A 25,617-nucleotide genomic window follows, 5' to 3' on the forward strand; every position below is an offset into this window, starting at 1 on the left:
TATAATATAGTAAATCATATGAGTCCGGCGATCATGTGAGGCTGTAATTGAAACCTGGAATTCCCTTTAATCCGCAAGGAAGAAGCGTCAGCACTTTCCACGATGTTCATCTCTTTCACTTAGTTAGTGAACCAAACCTATCCCAGACGGGATCTGCGTTGGGACGTGGCCGCTTTGAACAAAGAGAAAGAACAGAGGCACAGGAAGACAAAGAAGCAGAAGGAGAGAGCGAAATGGAGTGATGAATGAATAGCTGAATGGTAAAATGATTCTCCCCCTTATGGTAAAATTATTTTTCGCATTATTTATAAATGTAAACATGTGCATGTGTTATTTGTTGTATTTTTAATGTCCTCCAGGATTAATAATGAAATGAAAACATCAATAATATTTTGTATTACATTACATTTTCATTAAAAACACTAACAATCACAAGAAAATGTGATGTAATGATTAACCAGGCATTTCATTTGTTAAAATAGTATTTTCCCAATAGTATAAAAGTATTTCCATTTTTTAAGTACCCGACTGGAACTATTATAAGTGTCATTTACAACCAACCTGCTTCGGCAGAGCCATGTTGAAGTTTTAAATTCTTATTATTATAATCTGACAATATTGAATTAACTACATGTCCAAACCTGGAAAGAATAAATAATAATAATAATCCCTCACTGCGTTGCCGTGGAAATCAGAACAAACAGTTCAGAAAGTGTCTTTATTGGAAACTGGAAGTAAAATAAAGAAAACCAGAATATTTCCGTGTAAAATATAAACGTTTATTCATCTGATTGTCGTAAATAAAGGAACATTCCACAGTACATCTCATCTCAGAAGGCTGAAGTTTCTCCTGAAGGTCAAACAGGAAGCACAGGATCGGACCACATGGAAGGTCAAAGGTCAAGGTCAAACTGACGAAGAACAGTGGCGAAGAAAAAGGTATAATTAAAAAGTGGATTTAAAGGTGGAGGAAAAACAAAACAACTGAACGCAGCAGTAAGAGTCCTTTCTGGGGGTCCAGGGGGGTCAGTGAAGGTCCATTCTGGTGGTCCAGGGGGATCAGTGAGGGTCCTTTTTGGGAGTCCAGGGGGGTGTGGCTGAGCAGGTGGTGCTCCGGATCACCTCCATCCATCTGCAAGAGAAGAAGACCTCATCATTGACAAAAAAATTTAAAATAAACATTTTTTTCATTTAATTTAATGTATTCTGATGGAATTACTGAGATTTGGCTCTGAAAGGTTGAACAAGATGAATAGAAGCAGCGGTTTTCAAACCATGGGTCGCAGCCCCCCGGGGCCCACTCCCGGAGCCAGGCCTAGCAATGGAGCTGGCAGGACACCACCCAGGCTGTTATCAGCGAGGGTGGTAAGTGCTGCACTCCATATGGGATATCAACGAGAGGTGGAAGGAACACTTTGAGGAACGCCCCCCGTTGGAGGAGTCATTGGAGTGTGTTGGGGGATCAGAAGCATCTCCCTGGTGGAAGTCACTGAGGTAGTCAGGAAACTACGTAGCAACAAAGCACCAGGAGGAGCCTTAGAGATATGTGAAGGAGACTTAGTGATGGTAATCCAGAAGGACCTTTGAGTAGAACGGCTGCTCCTCCATTGAGAGGAGCCAGCTGAGGTGGTTCATCAGGTCCGCAGCCCGATAATGGACGCAGGACAAGGGGATCCACTGGATTCCCTCCAACCCTATAGTTTCGGAAATGACTGTTTCAACCAAACCAAGCCAAGTGAGGAGAGGAGCAGTGGTTCTCACCTTTGGAAAGCGTACTCGCTCTCGCAGCGGAAGTAGTACACGTGGGACTTGAAGTGGAGCTTGAAGACGTAGTCCTTCAGGACGTTCTCAGACTCGGACGGCACAGAGACAGAGTACCCCAGCAGAGGGAGGCTGGCCAGCGGGAAGTCGTCCTAATAATAATAATAATAATAATAAGTATAGCTGCAGGCAGCATCACATGGTCGTGTTAGTCACAAATTTCGTTTTCCGAGTTCCCGTAAAATGCAGCATCACTTCCTATCGAGCCGAATTACAGTTTACCGAGTTCCCATGTAACAAAGCATCAGTTCAAACTAATTTTCCGAGTTCAGAATCGGCTCCCTCTCAGCACGCCGCGCCCCACGCGAAAGCCCCCCCAGAGCCACAACCTGTACATATACAACAAACTGGATGGCTGTCACAAGGCGCCCCGGCTCCACCACCCAAGCCCGCCCTGCTCCGCCAACCAAGGCCCTTTTGTTTGGCCACTTCTGGCAAAATAATGACAAAATCGGGTTCCAGCCCTGAGGACTGCACCCCTAGAAATCGTACCAACAACAATATTCCCAGCTAGGCTGTGAATACCTAATAATGATAATAACCTTATTTCGCATCTTATGTCCTAAGAAACAGTTCTAAGTTTGTCAATCAGTTGTTAAGAAGTCAATAAGAACAACACCAGCGTTAGATATGATAACATAAAATAAGATGAGACTTGATGAAAAAGTATTGATAAAAGTAGTATTTAGAGAAAGAAGATGAAAAAGTACTCCCCAAACATCTTCCATCCACCAGAACACTGCCATTTAATAATTCAACTTATAGGTGAGCCCACTGAATTATAAAAGAGTAGAACCCAAACAGACAAATAAACAAACAAACAAACAACCATATAAATAAATAAAGAGACAGATGAACAAACAAGATAAATACCAGATGGGACTTGTAGAAGAACAGGCTGAAGTTGGTGAAGACGACCCAGAGCTTCTGCCATCCATTACTATTCTTAAACTTCCTGAGCAGGTTCCCAGACAACTGGTTCTATTGGAGGATAAGATAAGACCTTAATTAGATAATACTTTATTTATATAAGACCTTACTTAGATAAGACCTTAATTATTTAATACTTTATTTAGATAATACTTTATTTAGATAAGACTTAATTTAGGTAAGACCTTATTTGTATAAGACCTTAATTATTTAATACTTTATTTAGATAAGACTTCATTTATATAAGACCTTAATTATATAAGACCTTAATTATATAAGACCTTAATTAGATAATACTTAATTTAGATAAGACCTTAATTAGATAATACTTTATTTAGATAAGAATTAATTTATATAAGACCTTAATTATATAATACTTAATTTAGATAAGACCTTAATTTAGATAAGACTTATTTAGACCTTGACCTTAATTAGATAATACTTAATTTAGATAAGACCTTAATTAGATAATTCTTAATTTAGATAAGACCTTAATTAGATAATACTTAATTTAGATAAGACCTTAATTAGATAATACTTTATTTCGATAAGACTTAATTTATATAAGACCTTAATTATATAAGACCTTAATTAGATAATACTTAATTTAGATAAGACCTTAATTAGATAATACTTAATTTAGATAAGACTTAATTTATATAAGACCTTAATTATATAAGACCTTAATTAGATAATACTTTATTTAGATAAGACTTAATTTATATAAGACCTTAATTATATAAGACCTTAATTAGATAATACTTAATTTAGATAAGACCTTAATTAGATAATACTTTATTTAGATAAGACTTAATTTATATAAGACCTTAATTATATAATACTTAATTTAGATAAGACCTTAATTTAGATAAGACTTATTTAGACCTTGACCTTAATTAGATAATACTTAATTTAGATAAGACCTTAATTAGATAATACTTAATTTAGATAAGACCTTAATTAGATAATACTTTATTTCGATAAGACTTAATTTATATAAGACCTTAATTATATAAGACCTTAATTAGATAATACTTAATTTAGATAAGACCTCAATTAGATAATACTTTATTTAGATAAGACCTAATTTATATAAGACCTTAATTATATAAGACCTTAATTATATAAGACCTTTATTAGATAATACTTAATTTAGATTAGACCTTAATTTAGATAGGACCTTATTTCGATAAGACTTAATTTATATAAGACCTTAATTATATAAGACCTTAATTAGATAATACTTAATTTAGATAAGACCTTAATTAGATAATACTTAATTTAGATAAGACTTAATTTATATAAGACCTTAATTATATAAGACCTTAATTAGATAATACTTTATTTAGATAAGACTTAATTTATATAAGACCTTAATTATATAAGACCTTAATTAGATAATACTTAATTTAGATAAGACCTTAATTAGATAATACTTTATTTAGATAAGACTTAATTTATATAAGACCTTAATTATATAATACTTAATTTAGATAAGACCTTAATTTAGATAAGACTTATTTAGACCTTGACCTTAATTAGATAATACTTAATTTAGATAAGACCTTAATTAGATAATACTTAATTTAGATAAGACCTTAATTAGATAATACTTTATTTCGATAAGACTTAATTTATATAAGACCTTAATTATATAAGACCTTAATTAGATAATACTTAATTTAGATAAGACCTCAATTAGATAATACTTTATTTAGATAAGACCTAATTTATATAAGACCTTAATTATATAAGACCTTAATTATATAAGACCTTTATTAGATAATACTTAATTTAGATTAGACCTTAATTTAGATAGGACCTTATTTAGATAAGACTTATTTAGATAAGACCTTAATTAGATAATACTTAATTTAGATAGGACCTTATTTAGATAAGACTTATTTAGATAAGACCTTAATTAGATAAGACCTTAATTATTTAATACTTTATTTAGATCAGACTTTATTTAGATAAGACCTTAATTAGATAAGACCTTAATTAGATAATACTTAATTTAGATAAGACCTCAATTAGATAATACTTTATTTAGATAAGACCTAATTTATATAAGACCTTAATTATATAAGACCTTAATTATATAAGACCTTTATTAGATAATACTTAATTTAGATTAGACCTTAATTTAGATAGGACCTTATTTAGATAAGACTTATTTAGATAAGACCTTAATTAGATAATACTTAATTTAGATAGGACCTTATTTAGATAAGACTTATTTAGATAAGACCTTAATTAGATAAGACCTTAATTATTTAATACTTTATTTAGATCAGACTTTATTTAGATAAGACCTTAATTAGATAAGACCTTAATTAGATAAGACTTATTTAGATAACCCCTTATTTAGATAAGACCTTAATTAGATAAGACCTTAATTAGATAAGACTTATTTAGATAACCCCTTATTTAGATAAGACCTTAATTATATAAGACCTTATTTAAATAAAACCTTAATTAGATAAGACCTTATTTATATAAGACTTTATTTAGATAAGACCTTAATCAGATAAGAACTTAATTAGATAAGACTTATTTATATAAGACCTAAATTCGATAAAACGTGTTTAGATACGACTTTATTTAGATAATACCTTAATAACATAAAACTTGATATAAGACCTTATTTATATAAGACCTTATTTATATAAGACCTTAATTAAGTAAGACCTTATTTATATAAGACCTTATTTATATAAGACCTTATTTATATAAGACCTTAATTAAGTAAGACCTTATTTATATAAGACCTTAATTAAGTAAGACCTTATTTATATAAGACCTTATTTATATAAGACCTTATTTATATAAGACCTTAATTAGGTAAGACCTTATTTATATAAGACCTTAATTAAGTAAGACCTTATTTATATAAGACCTTAATTATATAAGACCTTAATTATATAAGACCTTTATTAGATAATACTTAATTTAGATTAGACCTTAATTTAGATAGGACCTTATTTAGATAAGACTTATTTAGATAAGACCTTAATTAGATAATACTTAATTTAGATAGGACCTTATTTAGATAAGACTTATTTAGATAAGACCTTAATTAGATAAGACCTTAATTATTTAATACTTTATTTAGATCAGACTTTATTTAGATAAGACCTTAATTAGATAAGACCTTAATTAGATAAGACTTATTTAGATAACCCCTTATTTAGATAAGACCTTAATTAGATAAGACCTTAATTAGATAAGACTTATTTAGATAACCCCTTATTTAGATAAGACCTTAATTATATAAGACCTTATTTAAATAAAACCTTAATTAGATAAGACCTTATTTATATAAGACTTTATTTAGATAAGACCTTAATCAGATAAGAACTTAATTAGATAAGACTTATTTATATAAGACCTAAATTCGATAAAACGTGTTTAGATACGACTTTATTTAGATAATACCTTAATAACATAAAACTTGATATAAGACCTTATTTATATAAGACCTTATTTATATAAGACCTTAATTAAGTAAGACCTTATTTATATAAGACCTTATTTATATAAGACCTTATTTATATAAGACCTTAATTAAGTAAGACCTTATTTATATAAGACCTTAATTAAGTAAGACCTTATTTATATAAGACCTTATTTATATAAGACCTTATTTATATAAGACCTTAATTAGGTAAGACCTTATTTATATAAGACCTTAATTAAGTAAGACCTTATTTATATAAGACCTTAATTAAGTAAGACCTTATTTATATAAGACCTTAATTAAGTAAGACCTTATTTATATAAGACCTTATTTATATAAGACCTTATTTATATAAGACCTTAATTAAGTAAGACCTTATTTATATAAGACCTTAATTAAGTAAGACCTTATTTATATAAGACCTTATTTATATAAGACCTTATTTATATAAGACCTTAATTAGGTAAGACCTTATTTATATAAGACCTTAATTAAGTAAGACCTTATTTATATAAGACCTTAATTAGGTAAGACCTTATTTATATAAGACCTTAATTAAGTAAGACCTTATTTATATAAGACCTTAATTAAGTAAGACCTTATTTATATAAGACCTTATTTATATAAGACCTTATTTATATAAGACCTTAATTAAGTAAGACCTTATTTATATAAGACCTTAATTAAGTAAGACCTTATTTATATAAGACCTTATTTATATAAGACCTTATTTATATAAGACCTTAATTAGGTAAGACCTTATTTATATAAGACCTTAATTAGGTAAGACCTTATTTATATAAGACCTTAATTAAGTAAGACCTTATTTATATAAGACCTTAATTAAGTAAGACCTTATTTATATAAGACCTTAATTAAGTAAGACCTTATTTATATAAGACCTTAATTAAGTAAGACCTTATTTATATAAGACCTTAATTAAGTAAGACCTTATTTATATAAGACCTTAATTAAGTAAGACCTTATTTATATAAGACCTTATTTATATAAGACCTTAATTATATAAGACCTTAATTAGGTAAGACCTTATTTATATAAGACCTTAATTAGGTAAGACCTTATTTATATAAGACCTTAATTAGGTAAGACCTTATTTATATAAGACCTTAATTAAGTAAGACCTTATTTATATAAGACCTTAATTAGATAAGACTATTTATATAAGACCTTAATCAGATACGATTATCAATCCCTGGGGGGAAATCCAGGGAATGTGGCTGGACTTGAATCAGACACACACCTCCACAGCGATGCTGAAGTCCACCATCGACACACTGGTGTTGCGGTGCCAGCAGACGTGGACGATGGTGTTGCCACGGTGACCGTGACGCTCCAGCGACGAGCGCGAGCCGGAAAGCTCCTCCTCAGACTCAGGCTCTGTCCCCCCTTCCTCAAGCAGCTCTGTGAGCGAGAGGAGGAATTACAGGAAGTGGAACAGGAAGTGGAATGGGAAAACACAGGAAGTGGAACATGAAGTGGAATGGGAAAACACAGGAAGTGGAAACTGGAAGTGGAACAGTAAAACATAGGAAGTGGAACAGGAAGTGGAAAGGGAAAACACAGGAAGTGGAATAGGAAGTGACTGACTGCTGGGCAGCAGGTTGCTCTGGAAGCTGCTCTGCTCTGCCAGGTCTATAGCCATTCGGATGTCCTCCATCCATCTGTCCATCTCTGACGGAGAGCTGGAGAGAGAGAGAGAATGTATAATTGTGGTAAGAGAAGATGTAAACAAAGAACAAAATCCATTTCTATGTGCAAACAATAAAACTTTTACCAATATTTCACCAGTTCTTTATTATCCCACAGCTCTGAGGAATACTCCACTCTGATTGGTCAGTAGAGCAACCACTTCTCAGCTTTTTCTGAATAATGATGTCTGTTACCACGGCAACCACTTCTCCTACTACTCAATCACCCTACATACTAATGCTAACACTTGTTAGTGGTGCTATCTGGTGGCATGGAAGACTCATGTCCAGTTTAACATTAATAACAGGAAATAGTTATACAGTAAATGGTTAATGTAATTACTGTTATTTATTACTGTTACTGTTATGTTATTTCTATTTGTCAAATCATCTGTTTAAAATGTTTTATTTTCATGTGTTCTCACTGATGTTGTGTTATAAAGAAAAAAAAAACCAAAAATGTTTTAAGCGCGTTTGTGTGTACCTTGCTGCCACGACAACAGACATGTGCTGTCCAAACAGGGTGAATGAGTGAGGAACGCCCCACTCTTCTTCACTTCCTCTGATCTGCGCGCACACACACACACACACACACACACACACACACACACACACACACACACACACACACACACACACACACACACACACACACACATGGTTAGTGAGTGCTAGTTAGCACTAGTCAGTTTTAGTTAGTGATAGTTGGTGCTAGTTAGTGGTAGTCAGTCCAAGTTAGTGCGAGCCATTGTTGGTTAATGCTAGTCAGTGCAAGTTAGTGCTAGCTAGAGTTAGTTAGCAGACATGTTCTTACCGTCATTCCGTAGAGTGGCAGTTGACCGTGAACTTTGAACTGGTTGGACGGCGTCATCCCCCTACTGGTGTACACCAAGCAATCACTGAACTGGAAGGAAAGAAGAAGGCAAGGAAGGATGACAAAGTCCAAAAAGTGATAATTTTCCATGGCAGGATGAATGGATGAAACTGTAACTAAACAACAGCAGTCTGTGAATGGACCAATGAGAGCACAGCGTTGTGTGTTACCAGGAAGAACATCCTCTGCTGGAGGCCGCTTCCAGACAGCCTGCAGAGGGCACCGAGTCGCAGGAACTCCTAACACACACGGTAAACAAACACACAGTTAACAAACAGTAAACAAATCGTAAACAAACAAGCGGTAAACAATCAAGCGCACCCGCCCCGGGACGGCCAGGTCCTGGATGCCGCTAAGGTCCTTCTTCAGCTCCAGAAGCTTCTGGAAGTTCTCCATCTTCATCATGGTTCCCTGGAGCTGGAGAACCAGCTCTGAGACGCAAGCCAGGGCCGCTGGAGGGAGGGAGGGAGGGAGGGAGGGAGGGATGAGAGAGGGAGGGATGGAGAGAGGAGTGAGAGGGAGACAGGAGAGAGGGAAGGAGGGAGGAGGAGAGAGAGAGGAGAGAGAGGACAGAGGAAAAGAGGGAGGAGAGTATACACTTCTCTCAACCAGCTTCATGTCACCTGGAATGATTTTCCTTTAACAGGGCGTGCCTTGTTAAAAGTTAATTTCTGGAATTTCTTTCCTTCTTAATGCATTGAGACATCTGTTGTGCTGCTGCTGGGAGGGTTGGTGTGTGCGGGGTTGTACAGGGTTGTACAGGGACAGTGTGTACAAGGTTTTACAGGGTTGTACAGGGTCAGTGTGTACAGGGTTGAACAGGGTCGGTGTGTATAGGGTTGTACAGGGCTGGTGTGTACAGTGTTGTACAGGGTTGTACAGGACTGTACAGGGTTGGTGTGTACAGGGTAGTACAGGGTTGGTGTGTACAGGGTTGGTGTATACAGGGTTGTACAGGGTTGGTGTGTACAGGGTTGTATAGGACTGTACAGGGTTGTTGTGTCAAGGGCTGTACACGGTTGGTGTGTACAGGGCTGTACACGGTTGGTGTGTACAGGGCTATACAGGGTTGGTGTGTACAGGGCTGTACAGAGTTGGTGTGTACAGGGCTGTACAGAGTTGGTGTGTACAGGGCTGTACAGGGTTGGTGTGTACAGGCTGTACAGGGTCGGTGTGTACAGGGCTGTACAGGGTTGTGTGTACAGGGCTGTACAGGGTCAGTGTGTACAGGGCTGTACAGGGTTGGTGTGTAGAGGGTTGGTGTGTAGAGCGTTGAACAGGGTTAGTGTGTTCAGGGTTGTACATGGTTGGTGTGAACAGTAAACACCTGTTTATCATTCTGTCTGTACTGTCATCTTCCATATTATGGGGAGAACAGCTCAGCAGTATTTTTGGGCAGTGACTCAGGAGGTAGAGCTGGTTGTCTAGTAACGGGAAAATTGCTGGTTCGATCCCCGGTTTCCTCCTGGTAGCATGCTGAAGTGTCCTTGAGCAAGACACTTCACCCCTAACTGCTCCCCGGGCGCCGTTAAGAGGCAGCCCACTACACCTAGTTACGTCAGATACTAGGATGGATACATACAGAGAACTCATTTCCCCCAGAGGGTTTAATACATTAATATAATATACAGTTAATATACAGTACAAGAAAAAAGCATCAAGTGCTTTGATGAAAGTGGACAGGAAAGGAAGACCCAGAGTTACCACTGCTGCAGAGGACACACTGAGAGTTACCTGCCTCAGAAATCACAAGCCCAAATAAATGCTTCACAGAGTTCAAGTAACAGAGACATCTCAACATCAACTGTTCAGAGGAGACAGTGTGAATCAGGCCTTCATAATCCAATTGTTGCAAAGAAATCAATACTGGCGGAGACCAATAAGAAGAAGGGACTTGTTTGGGCCTAGAAACACAAGCTATGGACATTAAACCAGTGGAACTCTGTCCTTGTTCTGATGAGTCCAAATTTGAGATTTTTGTTTCCAACCATCGTGTCTTTGTGAGGTGCGGAGAAGGGGAACGGATGATCTCAGCATGTGGGCTTCCCACTGTGAAGCACGGAGGAGATGGTGTGATGGTGTGGTGGTGCTTTGCTGGTGAGACTCTCTGCGATTTTATTGAGAACTCGAGGCACACTTAACCAACATGGCGACCAAAGCATTCTGCAATGATACACCTTCCCGGCTGGTTTGCGCTTAGTGGGACCATCATTTGTTTTTCAACAGGACAATGACCCAAAACACACCTCCAGGCTGTGTCGGGGCTATTTTACCAAGAGGGAGAGAGACTGAGTGCTGCATCAGATGACGAGACGAGCTAAACCCGATTGAGATGGTTTGGGATGAGTTGTACTGCAGACTCAAGGAAAAGCTGCCAATGAGTGCTCAGCATATGTGGGAACTGTTAGAAAAGCGTTCCAGGTGACTACCTCATGAAGCTGGTTGAGAGAATGCCAATAGCGTGCAAAGCTGTCATCAAGGCAAAGGGTGGCTACTTTGAAGAATCTGAAATATAAAATATATTTTGATTTGACACTTTTTTGGTTACTACATAATTGCAAATGTGTTATTACATAGTTTTGATGTCTTCACTATTATTTTACAATGTAGAAAATAGTAAAAAAAAAAAAGAAAATGAACGATCCCTATATATATATCTCTCCCCGGAAGTTGTGGTGGGTGGAAGTTATATACAGTATATGTACTGTATGTATGGGGGGTTGAGGTACCTCTAGAGTCCCGGAAGTCATGGTGGGTGGGGGCGTAGTGTTTGCACAGTCGCTCCAGCAGCAGCTTGTAGTGCAGCAACCGGTGCAGCGGGCGGAGCAGGAAGACGTTGAAGGGAAGGTAGCAGCTCCTCTGCAGCTCAAAGTCCCGACAGGACGCCTCCAACCTGTGGCTGGACCTAGAGGGTGGGTTTAGCATCGTCATGGAGACCGAGGAAAACTCTACAACATGGTTGTGGTGTGTGGGTGGTGTGGTTTGAGCAGCCACACCTGTCTTGGGTCTAAGTATTTGGGCCCAGGACCAGGGTGGCTGTACGCCTGTTGCTCGTTAAGACCAAGGAGAGGATCCCTTGTCATGATATGTCTTCCATCTGCTCCAGGCTTGTTCATTCTAGCCCATTCTCTGTAATAAACTGGTGTGTTTTCAAACCCATTGCCTGTGTCTCTGTGTCGGAGGGCCCAGAAAACACCACTTGGGTGTTGTGTGGCAGGCAGAACTGGCACAATTGTTTTGTAGCAAACTGTAATTTACTACTTTAAATATACTTTCTGAGATTTTCCGGTTCTATAATGGCTTTTTCTCAGTTTGCGGAACAAACAACGTCACATGGCACAACCAGTTTTCTTATTTTGAAACCAGTTTTCATGCCGTTAAACCAGTTCTCTTGTTTTCTTGTTATTAAACCAATTATCTTGTTTTCTCGGTGTTAAACCAATTCTCTTGCCATTAAACCATTTTTCTTGGTTTTAATACCAATTTTATGGGTTTGAAAGTATTTTTCATGGACTGACCTGCAGGCCCGCTCCAGCTCCACCAGACACTCAGAATGCTTCTGGATATGCAGCGCCAGTTGCTAGGGGCAATGGAGGAAGATGTTACCAACAAAAATTCTTAAATTTTCAATTTCCCAGTGATGGGGTTCGTAATATGGCTATGATGATCACACTCCTTAAGAATGAAAATAATACCATAATAACACTAATACTATACTAGTAATACTAGTCCTGGTACTGGTACTAATAGATGCAAGATTCACATGGTGGTTACCTTCAGACCCTGGATGTTCTTCAGCAGGATGTCTCCAATCCGCTGGTGATCTCCTTTGATATGAGCGTTGGAACGACCCTCCCTGAGACAGAGAGATAGACAGGTAGAGAGACAGACAGTGAGACAGACACACACACAAAAGGACAGACGTTGTGAGCTTTAACCTGCAGTAACATGCACTCACCACCGGGTGACAGCGCATAACAGGATTCAAATCTTTTACTTAAAAAAATCTGCTATCTCATCTTGTTAGACCCACCACTGGGCCAGTCTCTGCTCCACCTCCTGCAGGAAGTTCTGATGGAACCGGAGCAGAGGTTCGTAGTTGGAGCGGATCAGGATCCTGACAGATTCTGGCAACGCCTCGTGCTTCCCCAGAACCTCTTGGAAGGACTGTACGCGCGCGCGCACACACACACACACACACACACACACACACACAACTTAGTCCACATGAGGGAGAGAGGGAATGAGAGAGAGAACAAAGGAGAGAGAGGGAAGAAGGAGAGATGGGAATAGAGAGATGTAGAGAGAGGGAAGGAGAGAGAGAGTGGGAAGAAAGCAGAGGGGGAATAAGGAGAGAGAGAGAGAGAGGAAAAAGAAGGGAGCGAGAGAGGGAAGGGGAGAGAGTGAGAGAGCTTTGATGTATTCCTTCCATCTGACAGACCGGATGTAAACAACAGAAAAACATGGAAAGAATAAATAATCTGGAACCTACTGGAACCTTATGGCTCCTGTTTGGCTGTGTTGCTATGAAAACCTCATCTACAAAGGTCAAATATTCTAAAAAGTACTGGAGGTGTGAAGTTCACTGTTCTAACGTTCGGACATCAAAAACCTGTCTGGTCCACTATAGCTCCACATGGTTTAACAGGTCTAAGGTCCAGAATCAGGTTCCTGAAAGGTCCAGCAGGGCAGGCCAGTCCTCTATAGCAGACAGCCATCCCAGGTTTTCTTACCACGGTGACAACCTGCAGGTCCTTGAGGAAGGTCCGCTCTGTGGCCAGAAGCTCCTTGGCGATGAAGTAGGCCTTGTCTGTCGGAAACTTCTGGAACATAGAAAAACTCTTATCTTATATCTTTAACAAAAACAAACAACAGGAAGTTCCTAGAATGCATAGCACAAGTAATACTTTTTTAAGATTCATATTTTATTGGTATATTTAGGCAACAACAACAATAAAAACTGGATTTTCCTTTGTGTAAATACTTCTTAAAAAATAAATCCTGCACTTCTGTACCGGGGAGACTTTCTCAGACACTCTTTCAGGCTCCGCCCCTTTCCCCTCCACTCTGCCTGCCTCTGGTGATGGAGGCTGATGGCCCTCCAGTCTGAACAGTAGGATGTGACATGTAGGGCAGCGTCACTGATCACTGATTACGGGGGAAAAAAATGCTGCGACGCTGCAGTGTTAATCCCAAAGCCTGCTGAGGAGCCTTCTACACCAAGTAGAATCGCGCCATCGTCATCTATCCATCACCCATCTCTCCATCCATCATTCATCCATCCATCCTCATCTACCACTTGTAGATGGAAATAAAATATGAATCCCTTGTGCATCAATCAGCTGATTTTGTTCGTCCTTCCATCTGTAATAATTTTGGTCTGAGAATCCCTTCTCCAGCAGCGGGTAGTAACCAGTTACATGTACATGTAACTGGTTACTATACTTGAGCACTCAAGTATTGGTTTGAAGAATTTGTACTGAAATTTCTGAGTAGATTTCTGAAACAGTACTTTTTACCTTTACTTTTGTTTACTGTAGTCTGAAAGGCTAAACTTACTCTTAAAAAGGTCACATTTCCACTTCCCAGCTCAGGTGGCTGTTTGACGTTGCCCTTTGGACAACTAACCGCCTTCACGCATACTTGGCTTCATATCTGGCCCAAGCCCCTGTGCTTGAACATTCCCCTCACCTTCCTCCGGGCCTCGTCTTCGTCATCCATACGGACGTATCCAGCCTCGGCCAGCAGGGGGCTTGTGAGGGGCGACGGCTGCCAGTCGTCGCCGTGTTGACCGTTGACCAAGGTCTGAACGCTCGACAGGGGGGAGGTGGTAGAGGCGGGACTTTCTGCTGCGGAGGAAGAGGAAGAGAAAAGAGAAGAAAAAAAAAAACAGAGGTAAGAAGGGAAAGCAGAATGGGGGAGAAGAGGAAAGAGGAGAGATGAGAGGAGGAAGGAGGGAAGGAGGGGAGCATGGATAGGAGAGGAAAGGCAAGGGGGTCAGTCAGAATTGAGTTGATAAAGTATTATATGTAATATTATATATGACAGAAGAATTATAACACTTTCACTTAAAATCACTTTTTTTTTTCAATTATTAACAATAATTAGAGCATTTATAATAATTACAACACTTCCAAAAAGTTTCAAAAATGACTTCATTCAGTTGGTAAGGGTTTGAATGTAATGTAATATCAAATAATTTCAAGGTAATTTTATAAGAGGGTCAATCAATGTGTAATTATTACACACATATACAGTACAGTATTCATACAGTATACTGTACTTCAAGGCTACAAACCAAACCAATATCGATCCAAATCTAAACCAACATCTGATTAGAGACTGATCAACATCAACTCCCAGCTAATCAGCAGAACAGAACTACAGCATCTACAAACTACGACGGTACTTAATCTACAAACTAAGATGATCATTTATCTACAAACTACAAATGGACTTCATTTATAAACTACAATGGTACTTCATATGCAAACTATGATGGTACTTCATCTACAAACTACGATGGTGCTTCTTGTATACTTGCCCGGGTGCAAAGTTTCCAGAACAGTCCACTGATTTTGACTTTTAGGTGCCATATTGGATCATGGGTCAAACCATGCCAACCACCCAGAGCAGATCTGTTATTGGTGTGATACAAACTCTACACACTACACAAATACACACTACAACACACACTACAATATACGTACTTCAACAGACTACAACATCAACACACTATAATAAACACCACACAATGCACTACAACACTCACGCACAAGTCTAATAAACACGCTAAGCTATTAAAACAGCACACAGACACACAAACACACAAGCAACAAACATGCACATTAAACAGAGAACATGCACAGCACTGACCAAACACATTTTGGCATGAACATTTGTGTGTTTGTTGAAAGTTTAGTGGTGTAACGATACACTGAGCGGACATTTGATACGTTACGTTACGTTACGTTACGTTACATTACGTTACGTTACGTTACGATACAATACAATACACGATTCGATGCACGATACGTGATACGATATGATACACAGTCCCGGATGATATACTGTACGGTTTGATACAACACATGATACGATAAATGATCCGATACGTGATAGGATATGAAACATGTTACGATGCGATACACGGTGAGAAATACGATTTGATATTATACATGTACGATACGATACATCTATGGTTTCTATGTTTTTTGTTTCTATTTCTATAGTTTCAGTTTCTATATCTAAGGTTTCAGTTTTTATATCCATAGTTTCAGTTTCCATATCGATAGCTTTAGTTTCTGTAACTCTAGATCTATGGTTTCAGTTTCTAAATATCTATAGTTTCAGTTTTTATATCTATGGTTTCATGTAAATTCGATTTTGTACATTTGTCAGCTCCACGATGCATCGTCACGTTTTGGCATCGTCAAATTTCATCCCTTGATGTATCGCTACACCCGCATGAAGTGTGTGTGTGTGAGTATGACAGTGTGTGTGTGTGTGTGTGTGTGTGTGTGTGTGTCTATTCTACAGAAACTTTCGGAGTTCTTTCCTCGGATCAGTTTGTGTTTTTATTGACACTCGTGTCAGTTACAGTGTGAGAATGAAATAAGAAAAAGATAAGGAAAAAAATGGTAAGATGAGGTAATAAAAGATAAGACTTTATTAAGGTGTATTAGAGTGAGAGGCAAAGCATTCAAAGTGGAAGTAGTGGAGAAAAGAACAAAACATACAAAACACTGTACAGTAAAAAGTTGAAAAGTGTTTTTTTAAAGGTTTTAAGGAATAAATCACAGTGATTTATCATCCAATCAATCACAGTGATTTATCATCGAGTCAACCACAGTGATTTATCATCCAATCAATCATCATCCAGTTAACTTCCTTCAATCAATAAACGCATGATCGACTCTGCTCCAACATCCACGCACGGTTTCGAAACGTCGCAAACCAAATGCGACACTACTTTTCTATTTAATCCTCACACCACATCCAGCATCACTTAACTTAACTCGACTTAACTTTAACTTAATTTCACTTCATTCAGTTAACTTGACTTTACTCTGCTGGAGTGGAGACACGAGGTGACACATGAAGACGTTGAAATATGAAAAAAAACAACAAAAAAAACGAAAACAGTTTAAATATGAAAGATTGAAATTTCTTTCATTTGAAGTCACAGAGTGAAGCGGTTTGAAGAAGAAATAGAAAGAGTAAATTAAGAACAAAATAAGACCAGTGCCAGGTAAGAAGTGATTCTTCTTACATTTTCGGAAAATAAACAGTGGCAGTGCAGGAAATCTCTGAAATATTTAATTTTAACAAGTGGAATCTGCTGATTTAATGATTTTCGCTTTGAGCAACAGAGAAATAAAAAGGGGAGTTGAATGAAAGAAAAAGAAAGAAGTTCAATTAGGGGTTCTCCCTCTCTCTCCCTCTCTCTCTCTCTCTCTCTCTCTCTCCCTCTCTCTCCCTCTCTCTCTCTCTCTCTCTCTCTCTCTCCCTGACTGTGCGGTTGCATGCCGGGGTCAAGCAGAAGCAGCAGAGGTCGCGGGTGAAGCTGGAGTTGGAGGCAACCAGGCAACCAGGTGGAGGCAACCAGGAAACCACAGTGAACCCATAAGAGTAAAGCTCAGAACAACAATGTGAAGCGCACGATGCCACAGCAGCACAGGTCAGGGATGAAAATAGACATGTAAGGCAAGGTGAGATAATGTAAGGTAAGGTGAGATAAGGTAAGGTAAGATATGGTTAGATAAGGTAAGGTGAGATAAGGTAAGGTAAGGTAAGATATGGTTAGATAAGGTAAGGTGAGATAAGGTAAGGTAAGGTAAGGTAAGATATGGTCAGATAAGGTAAGGTAAGGTGAGATAAGGTAAGGTAAGGTAAGGTAAGATATGGTCAGATAAGGTAAGGTAAGGTAAGCTATGATAAGGTAAGATATGGTTAGATAAGCTAAGGTAAGGTGAGATAAGGTAAGGGCCTTTTTCTTCAGTTTCCTCTAATTCAACTACTATTGTCATCCCAAACTGTTTGACGGTTCAAATAAAACCAAACGACACAAACACAACCAAACGAGGCCGAAGTGACAGTGGTAAAGGACAGTGGACGTGGCCTCGTCCCCCATTAACATATATTCAAATAATTTCATCCACTAAGCAAACAACTAGAAGCACAAGTCTCTCTAAAGGTTCAATTAAAGGGAATATCAGCAAAATGCTGCTTTAGTACCAGTTCCTTTCCTTCGAACTGGAAACATTCTATTTAGGAAATATAAAGATTAGAAATTAAGATTTCAACTCTATCTAAGGTACAAATCCAATCATACAAAACGTTACAAAGATCAGCAGCTTTCTCAGTCATATGAAGAACAAAAGCGTTTCTCTGGTGTCGCCACCTTGAGATTCCAGCATCGGCATTGTATGAGAGAAACAGCCCAAAATCGCCAACAAATCTGACGATTCCATTTTAGGAGTCACTGTTAAGTTACTTTTCCTCACCAGGTTCCAAAATTGTATCAAAAACACAGATTCTAAAATGTCAAAGTAAGGTATTCCTCTTCCATAAACTCATCTAAATCTAGCGCTACACTGTTTATACACTATACTGTATACACACACACACACACACACACACACACACACACACACACACACACACACACACACACACACACACACACACACACACACACACACACACACACACACACAGTATATGTTCAGTATATATAGTTGGTTATATTGGTTATGGCACTTTGAAATGAAGGCTTTTTCGTCAACCAAACGTTCAGATTGTTCCCAAAAAGGAATGTGAAAACACTGAAGAGCCTCTGGGACGTTAGTTCCCCTAGAAAGTAGAACCGGTAGAACCCTGGTGGTGGTTAATACAACTAGTTCTTCATGAAACGTGATTGACAATTCTATACTAGTAAAGTCTGAATGAATGAAACCATCAAGTTTCTTTTCAACTCCAAAAGAAGAAAGCCCAAAATACAAAACCTACATGTCGATCGAGATTTCTTTCTGCACAAGTTCCTAGGTTCAGCAGCTGAACACGCGCCCCGCCCCATCTTCTTCGTGAAAGCGGTAGCTGCCCTCCTCTTCCTCCCCCGCATCCTCCCCCTCCTCCAGCTGGAGGCTGCCCAGGGAGAACTGGCTTCGGGGCAGTGGGTTGAGGGCACTGACGGCGGCGGGGTTCCCGTACATCAGCGGCTGGCTGTAGGCGCTGCTGCCAGTGTCCGACTCTGTGTCGCTGGTGTCGGTGCCGCTGCTTGTGGAGCCGTCGATCATCTGGACTGGCCGGTTCAGGTTGCTGTTGTTGTTGCTAAAAGCGGGGGCGTGGCCAACCTTCCTGCGCCGCCCGTACAGTCGTTGCACTGTGTTGGATTGCGCTTGTCCCGGAACCATGAGGTTCCCCCCGGTGTGGTTTCCATTGTTTACCATCGCCCTCCGCTCCATGGGGGCGGAGGATGGGGTCGGGGTGGAGGTGGCCCGCAGCCCCGAGCGAAGCGGGTCCTGGTGCCGGGGCGTGGACGCCAGCTGGCTCAGGATAAAGGGGTCGGTATCGGAACGGTTCCGCATACTGTTGTTGTTTATCACTTTGGGGATGGGCGAGTAGCTGCCATAAGGGTTGGGCGGCACCATGTGGGTAAGGGGCGGGGTGGGCGGTGTCTCCACTGCGACCCAGCCCGGGCGTTTGCTAAAATAATGGCCGCCGTCGTCCCACCGCGTGTTAGAGCGTGGCTGGCCAGAATCATTCGCCATCATTTCGGCGTGACTCAGTGAATTTGTCCGATGGTGGAAACTGCTGACCACAGGGCTCGAGCACTGGCTTCGCGTCCCGGTTCCCAGGGGACGGATGTCCACCACACCCTGCTTGGCCTGGAGGACGTCATCCAGGAGTGTGCTGTGGAACGGGAGGCGGCATTGGAACAAGCCCCTGCCGGACAGAAGATCTTCTTCCTTCACATCGGGGCTCAAGCTAAACTTTTTGCTTGACCCCGGATTAGATCCCTCAAACATGTTCCTGTTACCCATCATGCCTTGCTGCTGCTGCTGCATCAACCCCTGGGGGTTGGTGTGGTAGAACCCATTTGCAGCCCCAAACAGACCACTAGCAACACCGTTACCCAAAACCCTGCTGCCGCTGCTGCCACGCCTGCACGCCGAGAGCTCGTCCTCATGACCCATAATGCACCTGGTCTTAGTCACGTCCAGTTCACTGTCTACGTCACTGCAGTCTATGTAAGGAATGGACGAGCTGCTGCCTTTGTTAGCCCTGCAGGCTGGACCTGGGTTCAGGAGCTGCTGGTCTGCTGCCGGGCCAGACCCCTGGTGGTTCTGTCCTTCCGGGGCGGAGACAGCGGGGAGCGGATCCTCCATCCGATCCGCCAGAGGTACAGACGTGGCGCTCTGAATACCAGGAAAGAGAGGCAGGTTAACTGGATTTGACCACTCCTCCCGATAAATTCAGCATGTTAAAACAAACATCATGGAAGTTTTACCTCTTTTGGGACGGAAGAGGGCAAGGAGGACAAGTGGGGCGTGGAACCAAGCAGGACCTTACTGTGCTTCCTAAAACACCCAAGGATTGGAATCCATCAGCATATTGGAAACCGATCAGAAAGCTGGGACTCGATCAGTTGGAGACAGTGTCTTCCTTCATATACAACAACTTTCTAGAAATCAGTACTTTTGGAAAACTATCATAAGCCAAGTATATGCTTCCTTTAGTCATTTTAACGATACAAAAAGTATTCAAAAGGCATCAAAAAATATCAAAACGGATCAAATCAACCTGTAGAGATATCATCTTGGTTCAGATCAAATAAAAAAATAAAAATAAAAGCTTCACCTTTCGAAGGAAACTTTCTTCAACTCTGAGTCTTTCACATAATCAATGATCTGCTTCTGGGTTCGACCGCTGCAACAAAGAGGAAACAAAGTAAACAAAGAGGAAACAAATGGGAAACAAACAAAACAGGGGAAACAATGAGGAAACAAAGTAAACAAAGAGGAAACAAAAAAGGAAACAAAGAACAAACCTCAGTGAGGGACAAGAATACAAGAATAATAAAACAAAATTAAACATTGCATTAGTTTTATACAAATAATGACCGTTTTAGTTACAATAACAGGTTAATTTTTTATATTTTTTTGCTGAGTTCACTGCTTTTTTGGAATCAGATCAACACAAAACAGGAAGAGGTATTTTATAGTATAAAGCACAGTATCAATATTTTATTAATAAATGCGTCTAATTTTTCTTGGTTTGTATTGGTCCTGTACTTGGGTAACTCCCACCTGAACCTGAAGGAGGAGCCCCGAGTGAACAGCACTGGCCTGGGCTTGGGCTTGGGCTCCTCAAAGAGCCGGAAGAAGGCGTGGTACTCCACGCAGATCTTCCAGAAGATCTTACAGCAGTCCCTGCTGGCCATGGAGAACTCTAGAGTGTCATGGTGGCTGCTCTGCTGGAGGAGCACGGAGAAGAGACGGGAGGAGGGATGGAGGAAGGGAAGGTTGGATGGATGCAGGATGGGAGGGGAGGGTGGAAAGAGGGATGGAGAGATGGATGGGTAGATGAACGGAAGGATGGGTGGATGGATGGAGTGATGGGAGACGGAGGGAGGAAAGGTTGGATGGATGGGTGGGTGGGGTGATGGATGAGAGCGGGATGGAGGGAGAGATGGATGTAGGGATGGGTGGATGGAAGGATGTGTGGAGGGAGAGATTGAGGGATGAGTGGATGGAGCGATAGATAACAGCACAAATTACATTCAAAAAACAAAGGGAAGAAGAAAATAAATGTAAAACAATGGGAGAAGTTAGAGAAGACAGTAAAAAAGCAGGAATGAGTGACAAGATAAAGAGCTGTTACCGTGGGATCTGCTCTCAGTTTGATGAGGAACTTCCTGCGTTTGAAGCTCAGTTTGCGGATCCTGGACCAGTTGAAGGCGTTGATCCTGGTGCAGCCCTGGAAGACCAGCAGATGTTCAACCACATCCTCCAACTGAGATGTTCAACCACACCCCCATCCTTCATGCTCCAACTGAGATGTTCTACCACAGCCTCCTCTTTCCTGCTCCTACTGAGATGTTCAACCACACCCTCCAACTGAGATGTTCAACCACATCCTCCTCCTCAATGCCTCGACTGAGGTGTTCAACCACAATCTCCATCTGAGATTCTCAACCACAGCTTCCTCCTTCATGCTCCTACTGAGATGTTCAAACACAACCACATCCTCCTCCTTAATGCTCCTACTGAGGTGTTCAACCACACCCTCCAACTGAGATGTTCAACAACACCCTCCTCATTCATGCACCTACTGAGATGTTCAACCACAGCCTCCAAATTAGATGTTCAACCACATCCTCCTCCTTAATGCTCCAACTGAGATGTTGACCACACCCTCCTCCTTCATGCTCCTACTGAGATGTTCAACCACATCCTCCTCCTTCATGCTCCTATTGAGATGTTCAACCACATCCTCCTCCTTCATGCTCGTATTGAGATGTTCAACCGGATCCGCCCTTCATGCTCCTACTGAGATGTTCAACCACACCCTCCAATGAAGATGTTCAACCACATCCTCCTCCTTCATGCTCCTACTGAGGTGTTCAACCACACCCTCCAACTGAGATGTTCAACCACACCATCCTCCTTCATCCTCCTACTGAAATGTTCAACCACACCCTCCAATTGAGATGTTCCACCACAGCCTTCTCCTTCATGCTCCTACTGAGATGTTCAACCACAGCCTCCAAATTAGATGTTCAACCAGCTCCTCCTCCTTAATGCTCCTACTGAGGATGTTCAACCACACCCTCCTCCTTCAGGCTCCAACTGAGATTTTCAACCATATTTCAGGAACTGGTGCCTCATCAGACAGAAGTTACATTAGTCAGTGCCTGTTTCTCCCTGGACTTTTGGAATAGACTAAAGGACTCCTGGTGCTTTGTCAGTGAATGTTGCTGAGCTATAAACTGTAAGACATAAAATAAATGTAGATATATAAAAAGTTAACTATCATCTCTGCATATCACAGTATTTACATTAACTACATTCAATTACAGACTACATTAAATTGAAGATGCTTTAAAGAGCTTTTTAAAACTTTTAACAAAGCGTTTTAACGTTTTTATTTGCATTAAACCGCCTTGATAAGGAGACAAATGAAACGGTGATTCATCATCTATTGTTCATGAAAAATGTTCAAACGGCAGATTCCAGGTCTCTGCTCAGCGACTAGAACGTCCTTCACTATCCCAGGCTATGCTCACTGTGCTACACTAACCATATACAATAAACTTCAAAACAGGACTAAACCGCTCTCTGTGACCTCGCCTTAGTTTAGTTTTCTGCCTTTATGTAATAGTTGGAGCACCAAAGCAAGAAAAGAATGTCCTAATATATTAAAATGGAAAATTCAAAGGAACCAAAGGTTCACCCTCACCCACAGCAGATGGATGGAACATTCAGAAGCTCCAAAAAGAACCAAGAGACAGAACTTCTAGAAGATAGAAGAGAGGGGAGCTTCCTTCTACCAATTCAATTGGATAATTGGGGAAGGAGCTTCCTGCAGCTGTACCTGGAAAACCAGCACCCCTGTGTGGCCGACCGCCAGGCTCAGCTTGGTTCCCTCGCGGTCCTTGGCCGGGTGGAGCCGGACACCGTACATCTCCAACCGCCGAGCAATCTCCAGAAGCTGGAAGTCCGACTCAGCCGGTGTCTGGCCGCTGCCGGAAAGACGGTCAATATAGGGATCAATCATGAGTAGGGCCCTACCAAATTCATGGTAAATTTTGCTCAATTTCACTGACCTAGATTCTCAAAAATACCAGATTTCACAGATTTTAAAAGAAAAACACGACATTTTCTCACGACAAAACACACAGTCAGGTTGAACCATTCTCATCACGTGCAGTGACATTTCATCACCCAGTTTTTTATGTTTACATCCAACCTTGCCAAAAAAACAAAAAACAAACATCCAACAGCACCATTGTTAAAAGACTTAGAGAGACGAACTTAACCTGCACTCACTACAGCATTAAAATAATTTCATATATATTTGCCCAAAAACGCAAGATTTGTATGTGGACAACACCACAGGTCTTATCTATGGAAATGATAGCCAACAACTGTCACATAGGCATCACGTAGACCAGCGATTCCCAACCTATGGGCCACCAAATCCCCTACCCTATGGGTATTGCAAGTGGGCCCACCATATCATGGGCAAAACACATTTTATTAAAAAAAAAAAAAAAAAAAAAAAAAAAGATTAATTACAAAAGAAATGAAATGTAAAAAAAAAAATAATAATTTCATGGTATTTTTTCTTTAAAACCTTCAAAAATGCATCATCACTGATAGATAGGAACTTGTGGTAGGGCGTACTACGTCCAAGCCGGACCATGATCGACGTGCACCTGTACATTTTTGAATTTGAGGTGATAATCAAAATGGATGGTTGGTGAGCATCACGCACACTGAAAGGGAAAGAAACCATTGGTACATCAATCACAAGTGAAGTCCCGGCGGGACATCGGACAGGCGGGACAGTCCCACCTGTCAAACAAAAAAGAAAGGTTCGGAGAAAGTATAACGCTGAATATTTATCATTGGGATTTTTTTGGACAGGCACAGAAGACGAACCATTACCGCTGTGCGTGTTTGGTTCCGAGATTTTATCAAACGAAGCCCCGAAGCCATGTAAACTGCGCCGTCACCCCAAGAAAAAACACCAACAGTACATGCCCAAGCTACTTTGAATGTTTCGATTTTCCACTGACATAGAAGTATGCTGTCACTGTTTGTTGTCATAACTGTAGTTTTACAAATACAAAAACCGTAAAGTTGGCATTACTGGGCTCTGCGGCACACAAAATGTCAATTACATGGTAGGAGGCAGATTTCACGGCCCATGATGCGATTTTCATGGCTGGGAATTTGGTAGGACCCTAATGATGAGACAGCAATAGAGGGTCATTAGGGCTAGAGGGTCAGTACCGATACGGGGTCAGTAGGGATAGAAGGTCAGTACTGATAGGGGGTCAGTAAGGATAGAAGGTCAGTAAGGATAGAGGGTCAGGAGGGATAGAGGGTAAGTACCAATAGAAGGTCAATAGAGCTAGCGGGTCAGGAGGTATAGAGGGTCAGTAGGGAACTAACCTGTGCTTGCGGTGGCAGTCGGTGATCTTGTCCCGCAGAGCATCCTGGTCTGGAAGATATTTGTTGTGCAGCAGATGATGCCAACTCTGAGTCTCATCAAAGTCTCCGATCTCCGCTGGAGGAGGGAGAAAAAGGATGGAGAGAGGAGTGAGGGAGGAGGTGGGGGGGGGGGAGATAGGAAGAAAGTGAAGAGAAGGAAGCTGGATAGGACTACTGCATGTGTGTATATGTGTGTGTGTGTGTGCATGTGTGTGTGTGTGTGTGTGTGTACGTGTTTGTGTGTTACATTGGATGATGTGTGACACCATCAAGGCGGTGCTGGAGTCATTACAGATCAAACGACCACACGACAAGTCCTGTTTGATCTGCAGAGCAAAGAGATACCTGGAGAGGGGAGACGGGGGAGAGGGGTGAGATGTGAGGCAATATAGTCTAGAAAACAGTTGAAAATCATTCAATCACACACACATAGAACCTCTGGTCCCATATCCTTCCTTCTGACCACTAGGTGGTGCTGTACATCTGGATGACTGACACCAACAAAGTCAGGAGGCAACCACACCCTTTCCCTTCTGTGAGGCCTGGGCAAGATGGCTGCAGGATGACAGCACATTGTCTCTGTAGATTATTCCTGTTGGT

At 40.4% G+C, this 25,617-nt stretch overlaps 1 protein-coding gene across 2 annotated transcripts in view; it reads right to left on the reverse strand.

Annotated features, from left to right (window-relative positions):
* Window positions 1-763: 763 nt before the first annotated feature.
* Window positions 764-25,617, reverse strand: part of LOC307227474 (FERM, ARHGEF and pleckstrin domain-containing protein 1-like) — a 45,788-nt gene continuing 20,934 nt past the window's right edge. The window contains exons 6-28 of one of the 2 annotated variants that reach the window (XM_079996813.1): window positions 25,265-25,362; window positions 24,979-25,093; window positions 23,393-23,540; window positions 21,680-21,775; window positions 21,106-21,269; window positions 20,657-20,725; window positions 20,307-20,376; window positions 20,094-20,214; window positions 14,486-14,643; window positions 13,528-13,617; window positions 12,828-12,961; window positions 12,569-12,650; window positions 12,313-12,374; window positions 11,524-11,699; window positions 9,116-9,246; window positions 8,965-9,033; window positions 8,735-8,824; window positions 8,405-8,487; window positions 7,820-7,914; window positions 7,473-7,633; window positions 2,695-2,802; window positions 1,762-1,913; window positions 764-1,132 (exon numbers count right to left, since the gene is read on the reverse strand). In XM_079996813.1, the coding sequence (XP_079852939.1) occupies window positions 1,060-1,132; window positions 1,762-1,913; window positions 2,695-2,802; window positions 7,473-7,633; window positions 7,820-7,914; window positions 8,405-8,487; window positions 8,735-8,824; window positions 8,965-9,033; window positions 9,116-9,246; window positions 11,524-11,699; window positions 12,313-12,374; window positions 12,569-12,650; window positions 12,828-12,961; window positions 13,528-13,617; window positions 14,486-14,643; window positions 20,094-20,214; window positions 20,307-20,376; window positions 20,657-20,725; window positions 21,106-21,269; window positions 21,680-21,775; window positions 23,393-23,540; window positions 24,979-25,093; window positions 25,265-25,362 (2,545 nt within the window). In that variant the 3' untranslated portion in view covers window positions 764-1,059. Of the gene's footprint in view, window positions 1,133-1,761; window positions 1,914-2,694; window positions 2,803-7,472; window positions 7,634-7,819; window positions 7,915-8,404; window positions 8,488-8,734; window positions 8,825-8,964; window positions 9,034-9,115; window positions 9,247-11,523; window positions 11,700-12,312; window positions 12,375-12,568; window positions 12,651-12,827; window positions 12,962-13,527; window positions 13,618-14,485; window positions 14,644-20,093; window positions 20,215-20,306; window positions 20,377-20,656; window positions 20,726-21,105; window positions 21,273-21,679; window positions 21,776-23,392; window positions 23,541-24,978; window positions 25,094-25,264; window positions 25,363-25,617 lie in introns of both variants that reach the window. The other variant, XM_079996812.1, reaches the window with a different exon arrangement.

Source organism: Zeus faber (assembly GCF_960531495.2).
Source record: "Zeus faber genome assembly, chromosome: 2".
In the NCBI taxonomy this organism is placed as follows: Eukaryota; Metazoa; Chordata; class Actinopteri; order Zeiformes; family Zeidae; genus Zeus; species Zeus faber.